Below are 12,327 nucleotides of genomic sequence, written 5' to 3'. Positions count from 1 at the left end.
TTATTCAAGGTCAAAGGTAGCAATTTCCAATGCATTTTGCCATTGGGATTTACTACTGGTGAAATGGGTAAAATTTTATATCAAATTGAAACTTTCACAGTTGCTTACTCACATTAAGGCAAATATTTTTTGTATTGCAAGTTTTCTGAAATGTGATGTTTAGATATGCAAATGAGACCAGTTTTACCTAAATATGCAATCATTTGCATATATTTCTAGAAAACTAAATCTGAACAATAGGTACAGTCAGCTTCAAAATAATTGCTGCATTTTGCTTCTATATTGGATACCAAAAGCCTATGCAAAGGGAATATTAGATATTACTTCATATCACCTCAGAAATGAGGAAATCAAGTCAAGTCAACATCAATACGTTTCAATGGAAATACATTATAGAACAAATGACTGTCAATGATATGGTATGATGGAAGTATCTAAATGCATGCCAAGTCACATAAGGAAGATATTGACCTTTAGACAACATATCAAGTGAGTTGGCATGCACTGAGATAATTCCATCATACCATATCATTGACAATCATTTGTTCTATAATGTACTTCCATTGAAACGCATTGATTTTGACTTGACTTGATTTCCTCATTTCTGAGGTGATATGAAGTAATATCTAATATTCCCTTTGCATAGGCTTTTGGTATCCAATATAGAAGCAAAATGCAGCAATTATTTTGAAGCTGACTGTACCTATTGTTCAGATTTAAAGAAATATATGCAAATGATTGCATATTTAGGTAAAACTGGTCTCATTTGCATATCTAAACATCACATTTCAGAAAACTTGCAATACAAAAAATCTTTGCCTTAATGTGAGTAAGCAACTGTGAAAGTTTCAATTTGATATCTATAGTTTAAAATTTTACCCATTTCACCAGTAGTAAATCCCAATGGCAAAATGCATTGGAAATTGCTACCTTTGACCTTGAAAAAAAGTATGTTCCACTAAATATAAACAGGTAGATTTTTTATATGTTAATTAGATATACCTAGGGATCACAAAAAACTTCGAATGATTACTATTGCAATTAGTTATGGGTCAAACGCTAGATTGACTGGCCTATAAAGGCCGTAGCATGTTAACAACTGTTGATTAATGGGTACATAAAACACTCAAAATATGAACACCATTTTAAAAATAATCTCCAAATTTTTGTCGTTTTTGGTATTTGATGGAATTTTAACGTAATTCGGTTGATGATGACAGGTTGGGGACACGTTGAGCCTGCGCTTATTAATTTGAATGTATTCTATGGAAATCACAGTTACACTTTCAGCATAAAGTTTGTATATTTAGACTTCGAATTTTGCCACATAATTTATATCACAGCTACCTAAGAGTTTACCAAAGATAACATTGTTGTCCGATTTCAATTTAATACATTTTTCTGAATTTGGAGAGGTCTTGTTATGGAGGCTATGTTTTCCATTTATTCCCACAGGAAAAGGTTGTGGCTTACACTTTCATAAAGTTTGTATATTTACACTTCAAATTCTGTTACACCATTTATATCATAGCCACTTATACAAAAATAAAAAAGTTGTCCAATTTTATTTTAATGCATTTTTCGGAATTTGAGAGGTCCCGTTATGAGGGTAGTCTAACTAACTGCAGTTAAAATTGCATGTTAATCGCGATTAGCATTTCGCTAGTTGGTTTTAACTTTGCCGAGGCTGTTTTAGGTTTTAATACTGATTGCAACTGCTGTTATGAATACAGTTTGGAGCCTGGCAGACGTGAAGGCAGTGAAAGGTAATTAAATGCATGGTCCAAGCGGAACGAGTGGAGTGTGGAGTGCAAGTCAAGCTAGTCTACAGACAGTGCATAGATAATCTAGCCTGACTCTCGCCAGACCCTTGTAGTTCCGCCATGCTCCACCAGAGGCGTTTCGCTGAGCTCCACACAAGGGTCTGGACGCGAGGTTAATCCAAACTCGTTCCAGTGATCAAAAAATGATCAACCAATCAGGAGCGCCGAAGTGAGTGTTTGATTCAAATAACAATGGCGGCACGCAGCGAGGAGTCTTGTGCTGACTTTGATTCTGCTATTTCAACCGTTTTGTCGAATCTATAGAGTATTCATTCTTTAAAAGATTAACAGAGAATAGTTTTGAAGACATTTATTGGTGGCAAGGATGTTTTTACTCTTCTTCCGACCGGGTTTGGCAAGAGCTTTAAGAAGCCTAGCACGTCATTCAAGATAACAGGCAAGTGGTTTATCAAATCACATGCGAGGATGTTTTACAAGGACCCGCCTTCATAAATACATCTCCTATCGAGAAGTCCCAGATCCTTGTGTGAAGCAGACAGCGAACAACAGGATCTGGCGAAAGTCAGGTTATAGATAATCACGATTCACGACACTTTATCACAGTCAAGGAATAGCACCGAGTGAAAGTCAACGTTGGGTTTATATCTAGTGACAGTGGTGATGTCGTTAATTTGAATAAGTAGGCCTACAGTAAACTTAGTCAGAAGATCTAAAAATATAAAGCATCATGCTAGCTTTGGTCTACTTGCCACCTGTGAAGTGTGAATCCCCCTGTTGCAAGCTGTTGACTAGGCAGTGCTGTTCCATGTAAACTGCGGTGGTGGACTGCGTTTTGATCCCTGGTCATGCCACCCCGGACCAGCAAATGTGACGTGATTTATCTATGTCTATATATCTATCTATGATATCTATATATATATCTATGTATTTATCTTATCTATAATCTGCACTTTTTACTGCTGAACACTAGGGGTGGGAATTGGCAAAAGAATGACAATTCGATACTATTGCGATATTTGGGCCACAATTCGATATTATTGCGATTCTAAACATATTGCGATACAACAAGTATTGCGATTCGATTCTGCGATATATTGCTATTCATGTCTCTCATATTGTTCGAAGGCATTACAAAAAATAAGGAAAATAACACTGTTCAACTCACTTTGTCATGGCATGGTGCATATCAAGGTCCTCACTATTTGCTTTTTGTTGAAAACCGAAACACACCCACACTTTCAATTTGAAATTGCCGTTGAATGCACAATAAAAACACCACAAAAAGCGCCACCTTGTGAGCGTACTATCTTGAATTTCTCCCTTGGGGATCAATAAAGTATCTATATATCTATCTATCTAGCAAATTTAATGTGATCAGAGTAAACCCTGAGTAAACTCGCCTCAAATAAAAGTAAAATAGATAATTAAATTATATAATTATGTATTGCGATACTTGAGCTACTGGTATCGATATAATTGCATGCACAAAATATTGCGATACTGAACAGAATCGATTTTTTTCCCCACCACTACTGAACACTGTCTTGCCCGTTTCTCTTTATAATCCTGGACCTGGCCTGTAGACCCGTTTGCAATTTGGTGTTGGGGGAATTTCTCATTTGAACTGAGTTAGTGGGTCCCTAGACATGAAAAATCACAGAGGTGCTCGTCCGCCATAGCGCCACGAATTACGTAATGGTCAAATCAAACATGGCCATTATCGGCCATGATGAAAATCCAACTTTTTTGTTTCTGAATGTATATACACATGTTATACATCAATTTAGACTTATTATGGTATGTGGAATTCATTTCTTTTTTTAAAGATTATTTTTTTGGGCTTTTTATGCCTTTAATGTGACAGGACAGTAGAGATGACGGGAAACGAGCGGGAGAGAGAGTAGGGGTGGGATCCGGAAAGGACCACGGGGCGGGAATCGAACCCGGGTCGCCGGCGTGCGGTGCAGGTGCCCCAGCCAGTCGCGCCACAGCTGGGGCCGTGGAATTCATTTCTGATATTGTTATGAACATATTGGGTGATTTTGACCTTGAAAGGTCATGGTTAAGGTCATTTTCCTATCTCAAAAAGACATGGAAAGTAACTCAAATGTACAATTTGCCCTTATACTGTGCACTAGACAGAGTTCATAGAAATAGTCAATGTGCATGTTCTACTGCACAATCTGCTCACCAAGCAGGCTGTTGACCACACCCATCCCTCAGCCACTTGACAAGTTCTGGGTGTCTTGGGAGAACAAGCGGAATCTCCAGCGGTCAGCTCGGGATATGGTGTGCAATCGAGCCGGTGGCAATGCTACTGTCATTGTCAACTCTGTTGTGATTGATGATGAGGTTACTAATACTTACAATACTTAACTTTGGAGAAGCAGACACCCTGACAGAGCAAGATGCAGCGTTGACTGAGAGTACTTGGTGTGTGTCTGGGCTGGGGCCAGGTCAACTACAATGCCACTTGCCTGCAACAGCCAAGGACCCAAAAGCAAGACTAGGGTCAATGGAACATGGATGGACGGAGCACTTTGGCACACTCCTGCCATCAAAATGTCCGAAGCCCTTACCACAAGTAATCACAGTGGCCCTCATTTATGAAATGTGTGTACGACCAAAAACAGGTGTATGACAGGCGTACGCTTTTTTCCACGCAAAGCATGGCATTTATAAATTTAAACGTGATTGGTGCTATATGCTCAAATCTCACGTCTAGTCTGAACTCACGTACGCAAGTTTTTCAGGCGGCATAGCACCGTGCAGCAGTAAATCGGCGGTGTAGTAGTGGATTAGAAAGTTGAAGAGTTGAATGGACTATCTTGGACATAACCTTTCCTACATGTGCAGCCTATTTGCTGTAATGTAGCCTATTGTATTGACACATTTGATGGCTTAGGATAGCCATGTACTGTAGGAGATGATTACTTTCTCTTTGGCAAACGCAACATTCATGAATTATATATTTTAAATAGTCGTAGCAGTGTCGTATGGTTTTGTAATGAATGTATTTATAGTATGATGCGTTCTCTCTGCAGAAATAAAGTTTGTTGCGCTTAAATCCCTCTAGTTTACCGCCTTCCTTGATTCTAGCTGTCAAAATGAACAAGGTTCAGCTGGACGTCAGCTGTGGCTCGAGATCACTATTGATCTTTTTTGGACGTATAATGCACCTTCATGTCGTAAATTCTAGGAGCGAGGCCATTAAAAGGAGCGTGATATTTAATTACGCTTATTTCCAGCCGCCACATTTATCAACACACGTTTATTCTTACGCTGGAATTGGAGTGACACGAAAGTTTGATGAATAACACGTGAGCCCCGTCGTAAGATGATTTCTGCGCTCAGATGTACGCTGGTTTCTACGCTCGGCTGATTAATGAGGGCAATTATGTAAGTGAGAAGGGAAGTGTGAAAATTCTTGATGTGGATGTGGTTCATGCACCGTATTCTGCCATCATCCTGTAAAAACCCATCCCACTAACATGTACTGTATGTACAGCACACTGGTCATGTTTATGTTAGTAACATTACACAAATAATAATACAAAATGCCAATGCAGACTCAAAGCAAGCACAATATACAGTATTCATTTTCAAATTAAATATGAAAATGTTCTAATTAACTATACGTGACATAAAAATGTCTAACGTAGAAATGGATTCTACACGAGAAAGTACTATAGAATCAATTGAGAAAAGTTTGATAGTGACCTTAACATATCGTTCTGGGTTATGCCCTGTCTATACAGCTAATAAGGAAACAGAATTATATTTAGACAAGGTGAACTTCTTCTGCAGGGGCAGAGGAATGTAGAAAGGGGTGCTACAAGGAGAGTAATTTAAACACACTCAAAATCCTACCATCTGCTGATGTCATTGTGCTTCATTCCTTTACAGAAATTTCAAGTTGCTGGCAAACAGATTCCGCATATTTGCGGCAAGGTCATATTTTCAAATGCAAATTATGTTTCTGGTGAATAGGACTGGTTTCTGTGGTCGGAGCCTTTTGTTCTGTGAACTTGCACAGGCAAACTTGCCCATCACTGAAATACTTTAAAACCGCAGCATTTGACTGGTTTGATCAGTTGGAGCAGTTTCATTTCCCTGTTGTTGAGATTGAGTTTCAGGCAGACACAACAATCTTGTTTGGGATGTGTTCAATTATTGGGCTATAGGCCCGGTTTCATTTGACATTTCAAGTTCAAGTATTTATTTGCCATTTGCTCAAGTATAGTGCGGAATCGGATCACTCACTCAACATTCATCCACTCATTAGCACCATGAATAAATAACAATAAGATCAATAACAAAATTGCAGAAGTGGTAGATGAGTTAGGTGTGTGTGTGTGTGTGTGTGTGTGTGTGTGTGTGTGTGTGTGTGTGTGTGTGTGATCTACATGCATAGTTACTGTTGTGCTGTTAGTCATTTTGCTGTTTTTGCAACATGTATGAGAATTCAACTTCATTGTCAAGTGTTGCTCTCATTAGATGTTGTGTGTATTAAAACATATCTCTCTGTTGTGTTATAACAAATGTATAGGGTTCATGCTTGCATGAGCACCTAATTGAGCCGTCTCTCTCCCGGTTATATCCCGAGATTTAATGGGGAAATGTGAGTGTTTACCTTGCACTTGCAGTGATTTGTGTGTGTGTGTGTGTGTGTACTGTAAAAAGAAAAACTATACAATGACTTAAAACAGTCTAGTTTTGAATGAAACTAGAGATGCACCGATAGATTGGCTGGTGACCGGAATCGGACGATTTTCACGTGATCGGCCATGACCGGCGACCAGCCGGTCAGTCCGACACCTGCCGATTTTATGCCGGTCAAATGCACTCGCATGTAGAATTGCGTGGAATTTACTGAGCGGTCACTTCACTAGGCTACGTAAACAGCGCTCACTGCCCGTCCCTGCCGCTAATTGCGTGCCCACAGCTGAACCACAAGCGCAATGATTGTCAATGATATGGTACGATGGAAGTATCTCAATGCATGTCAAGTCACATAAGGAAGATATTGACCTTTAGACAACATATCAAGTGAGTTGGCATGCACTGAAATACTTCCATCATACCATATCATTGACAATCATTTGTTCTATAATGTACTTCCATTGAAACGCATTTTGATTTTGACTTGACTTGATTTCCGCATTTCTGAGGTGATATGACGTTATATCTAATATTCCCTTTGCATGGGCTTTTGGTATCCAATATAGAAGCCAAATGCAGCAATTATTTTGAAGCTGACTGTACCTATTGTCCAGATTTAGTTTATCTGGAAATATATGCAAATTATTGCATATTTAAGTAAAACTGGTCTCATTTGCATATCTAAACATCACATTTCGGAAAACTTGCAATACAAAAAATCTTTGCCTTAATGTGAGTAAACAACTGTGAAAGTTTCAATTTGATATCTATAGTTTAAAATTTTACCCATTTCACCAGTAGTAAATCCCAATGGCAAAATGCATTGGAAATTGCTACCTTTGACCTTGGAAAAAAAGTATGTTCCACTAAATATAAATGGGTAGATTTTGTATATGTTAATTAGATATACCTAGGGATCACAAAAAACTTGGAATGATTACTATTGCAATTAGTTATGGGTCAAACGCTAGATTGACTGGCCTATTGACCGCGTTTGCAGGTGTAGCCTACATCTGTATGCACTGTGAGTACCATGAGACTACTCATCAACGAGAGAAAAGTGTCCTTATGTGTGTGTATTCAGTATCTAGCTGCATGCCATCAAGCTATTTACAATTTTCTATATTAAGTAAAATTAGTCAACACTTTATCAAAACGCACAGATTTTGTTTGAGCAGGAGATTACGCACGCAGGCGCGCAACTGATATTGTTTTATTTTACTCGGCTATCGTTATCAGCACACAATGTGAAGCTAACACTAACTCAATACTCCTCATCGATATCGGAAGTTCTTTTAAACAACGAAAACAGAAAGAATGGAGGCAGCAAAGAGTTATACGTCTAAAGTTATCTGTTATGAAGCGGAGGGAACATCTTACAGTCTGTAGAGCATGGAATACAATCGCACTGCTGCTACAAGCAGCGTGGCGATTATCAACAGAAAACACTAGTAATAGCCTACCAGTTATTTAAGGTCACAGAAAATGTTTCACTAAGTTCCACATTGGGCTTCTTCAGTTAACGCACCAGGCAACGTGAGGCAAAATTGCGACCCTGGACATAATGCTTTTGTCAGTAGCATACATAGCCTATGTTAAAGTTTAATATTGATGAACAACAGCATTCAACTATGGGTTTAGATGCCCATTCAATGGCTTATTCCAAAAACTTACATTTCTGTGAATTGATGTCATATTTTCTTCATGCAAGTCTGTGCAGAGAGAAGCTCTCTGTTCACTGAGCACTGTAGTTGGATTTATTTATTATTTTTGGTTGTGTGAAATTATGGGACGGCGGTGGGAAGTGGGGAAAGCTGCCTGTGAGGAGTTCGTCTGCACCTTTAGAGTTTGCTGTAATGTAGGCCTAATATAGCCTATGGCCTAGTCATCGCGGGCAGCAAGATCACCCATTCTGTCAACCTTTTCTGCTCGACGTCTTTGATGGAACCCTGCGAAATCATTATTTGATTGGTCAGGAGCTCTTTTTCGCATGCGAAATTTCAAAACCGTTCCGAAAGTTTTTTTCATCGCAACGAACTTCGTCCTCGGTGTGTACATTCTAATTAGGATGCAAGTGTTTAATAGCTTGCGTAATTTCGTGCGAATATTTCGTCCGAAAAATCGGACTCTGTGTGTACGGGCCTTTAGTCTTATACAGTATAGTCCCCCTATGCAAAGTCCACGGACCGCCAACCTATGTACATGACCTAGGCTACCAAACACTAACACAATGAGCTGGCTTTTGGATCCTAGGTACACACACACACACACACACACACACACACACACACACAGCTACAGTGCCCTCCAAAAGTATTAGAACACATGCTTAAAGTTAAATATAAAATCATCTTTTGGAAATGTATCTTAATGTCTTAAATGAAACAGTGAGTAACTATTCAACCTTTAAGGACATTCATTTTCTTTGTGAATGAATAATGTATTGTAAATAAATAAATGTTTTCCTTAAAATACAGGGGGTCATAAGTATTGGAACGCCCATGTTAAATTCCCATAGGGTATTTTTATTTTTATTTTTAAAGGCCAGTTATTTCATGGATCCAGGACACTATGCACCCTGATAAAGTCCCCTTGGCCTTTGGAATTCAAATAACCCCATGTCAACACTATACCCTTAACATACTAAGAGTAAAGCATGCTTTATGTCAGTTATTAGCTGTTAGCTAATTAGCTGGTTTCATTCTCATTGAGCTCAATGCAATTCAAACCAGCTAATTAGCCAACAAATTTCCAAAAGATGATTTTATATTTAACTTTAAGCATGTGCTCTAAGACTTTTGGAGGGCACTGTATATAACCCGGGCAATTTTGGCATTTTTAGTGCCAAATCCGCTGAGAATTTGCTCTTCCTGTGTGGTTTGAGTTTAATCTTTCTGTGTGTGTGTGTGTGTGTGTGTGTGTGTGTGTAGATGCTGAAAAAGATGGAGACAGCCAAGAAGAAGGCAGAGGCTGTGGTAAACACTGTGGACATCTCTGAAAGAGAGAAAATGGCACAGCTCAGAAGGTCAGTTTGGCTCGCACGCAGGCACACGCACTCTCATTCACATATTTATTGGCACAGCTCAGAAGGGCATGTTAACCGTTGATTTATGTCCACATGAAGAACATGGTGCAGGGACATAGATATTAAGGGTGCTATACAATACAATATGCAAACTCATGGACCAGTAGCATGCACCAGGTCTTCACAATATCATTTAAGACACACACACACACACACTCGTGCGCACAAACATATCCACAAAAACACTCATTCACATATTTAAATCTAGCTAAGAGAGTCAGTGGCCCAATCCCAATGTCCAGACTCACAGACTCACAGACTTTGGTGCGCGCTCTCGCGAAATTCGTAAGGGTTTAGGGCTGTCCCAATGTCGAATTTCAAAGGGCGTGAAGGTTTGAGTAAACACTTACCAAGCCCTTTCTGTGAGTCTGCATCTTCACACTGCAAAAACTCTAACCAAGTGTAATTATCTTATATTAAGATCAAAAATCTATTTGGTATTGTTTAAAGTATGAAAATACTTACCTAGCGCTCTCTCAAAAGATAATTTCACTTAATTTAAGAAGACTTTGACTTATTTTAAGGAGCCTTATCAAGACAAATTGACTTACTGCATGGACAGATAATTTTTCAGGAAGAATTGACTTAAAATAAGACAAACTTTTCTTAAATTAAGTCAAATTATTTTTTTAAAAAAGCACTACAGTAGGTAAGTGTCTTTGTCCTGAAAACAATACCAACTAGTTTATTTATCTTGATATACAACACGACACACGGTGCAAGTGTCAGCAACATCTTTGTTATTAAACATCGCCAAGGTACATGTGATCTCGTGATCAGCAATCCCATTTATGCCTATCTGAGCTCATGTGGCCTCACACACTCACTCAGCGGCCTGAGATCAATTGCCTCTGTGCACGCCAGAGCGTAATGTCATTTCCGCTAAAAGGTCACGATATTTGTATACATCCGGGCGCCGCTGAAACAGTGAGTGCCAGGAGTCACCTCACAGGTTCTGGGATCTATTAAGTTATTTATTCACTTCTCCTACTTATTTTCTCATTCTACTCACCTCATGTCCGTTTACATACAAAATAAAAGTTAATCGAAATACATATTTTGTTGTATTGTTTTTACTTAGCAAGAGTGAAAAGCAAGAGCAAAAAAAAATTGGGCAGAACGTGACTGGTTGAACTAACTTTTGAACATGTTCAACCGAACTTTGACTGGTCTTTTTAACTAGTCCTACTGTCAGCTGGTGTGGCGTTTTTGATTTCTTCATAGATCTGTAGCAGCGGGCCCTCACTGTTATCTCGCCAGCCCAATTTTTGCCTGATACTTCCACCAGAAATACAAACACGTTAACAGATAGCCATTTTAGTTACATGGTTGAACTGAGCCAGGACGGTTTGGTTCGTGGCAAACATAAACAGAAGTAACATCACTAACGTTACACTGCTATCTCAAGGTAAGCTAGGATGCCTCAGTGACTAACCTTCAAAGTCGCAGAGGTAGGAAGACGCATAGAATTTGAAACCTTTTTCAAGTTTACTCTGTGACGTTGTAGTTGTTGCTCTGACGATACGACGCACATCATTGACCGTACACTTCGGTAACTCCAAAAGGCATCTTGTTAACTTCAAACACTCAGCCATAACACCGGCTCTCATATCAACCAGAAATGCCATAATATCTTGACCCCAAATATGGTGCGTGCACAGAGCGTATTAAGTCTGTGAGTCTTTAGTCCTCAGGGCTCACTTTGGGATTCAACCAGTCAGATGCTTTGAAACTAGCACAAAGTGTTATATTTAGGACACACACACACACACACACAAATTGTTATCTTGGGGTCAGTCTGGGCCAGTGATGGTATCTAGAACCCTGGAAAGTGGTTGTGGGGTGTGTGTGTATGATGAGTGCTCTCTAGTACAGCACGGAGGTGGACAGATGTGTGTGTGTGTGTGTGTGTGTGTATGATGCGGAGGTGGTCAGATGTGTGTGTGTGTGTGTGTGTGTGATGTGGACAGACGAGTGTGTGTGTGTGTGTGTGTGTGTGTGTATGATGATTGCTCTCTAGTACAGGACGGAGGTGAACAGATGAGACTCTTATTTTCTCTTGAGGCCGTAAACATCCTCTTACCCTAGTGTACCTAAACTCACTCACTCACTCACTCACTCTTCCACATTCCCATGACACGCACGCACATACATACCACACACTCTCCCACTTTCCCATCACATACACACACACACACAAAATTAAGAGTCCCTATCCTCTGCAGCCTCTACAAGAAGGCGGGCGTGGGGAAGGAGAAGCGCACACACACCCGTGCACACACGCCCACGCACACCCGTGCACACACGCCCACGCACACACACCCGCGCACACACACTAACTGAATGTGTCTCTATCCTCTGCAGCCTCTACAAGAAGGCGGGCGTGGGGAAGGAGAAGCGCACACACACACACCCGCGCACACACACTAACTGAATGTGTCTCTATCCTCTGCAGCATCTACAAGAAGGCGGGCGTGGGGAAGGAGAAGCGGGAGGTGACGTACGTGGTGGCCAAGAAGGGGGCGGGCCGCAAGGTGCCGCGGCCGTCCGGCGTGAAGGGCGTGTTCCGCGTGGTGGACTCACGCATGAAGAAGGACATGAGGGGCCAGCAGCGCAAGGAGCAGAGGGACCGCGGGGGCAAGGGCCGCGGGGGCAAGGGCCGAGGCGGCGGTGGGGGCAGGGGCGGCGGTGGGGGCAGGGGCAAGATGGGGGCACCAGCCGGAAGAGGCAGGGGAGGCCCACCAGGGAGAGGCAGGGGGGGAAGGGGAGGAAGAGGACGCAAGTAAACAGGAAGTC

At 40.7% G+C, this 12,327-nt stretch overlaps 1 protein-coding gene across 1 annotated transcript in view; it reads left to right on the top strand.

Annotated features, from left to right (window-relative positions):
* Nucleotides 1-12,327, top strand: part of ftsj3 (FtsJ RNA 2'-O-methyltransferase 3) — a 39,267-nt gene extending 26,940 nt beyond the window's left edge. Inside the window, exons 20-21 of the mRNA XM_062555869.1 lie at nucleotides 9,377-9,471; nucleotides 11,987-12,327. Coding sequence (XP_062411853.1) covers nucleotides 9,377-9,471; nucleotides 11,987-12,317 — 426 coding nt within the window. The 3' untranslated portion in view covers nucleotides 12,318-12,327. The remainder of the gene's footprint in view (nucleotides 1-9,376; nucleotides 9,472-11,986) is intronic.

This window comes from Sardina pilchardus, chromosome 15 (assembly GCF_963854185.1).
Source record: "Sardina pilchardus chromosome 15, fSarPil1.1, whole genome shotgun sequence".
In the NCBI taxonomy this organism is placed as follows: domain Eukaryota; kingdom Metazoa; phylum Chordata; class Actinopteri; order Clupeiformes; family Clupeidae; genus Sardina; species Sardina pilchardus.
Note: the sequence above shows the minus strand (reverse complement) of the source record. Positions and strands in the feature narration are given on the sequence as shown.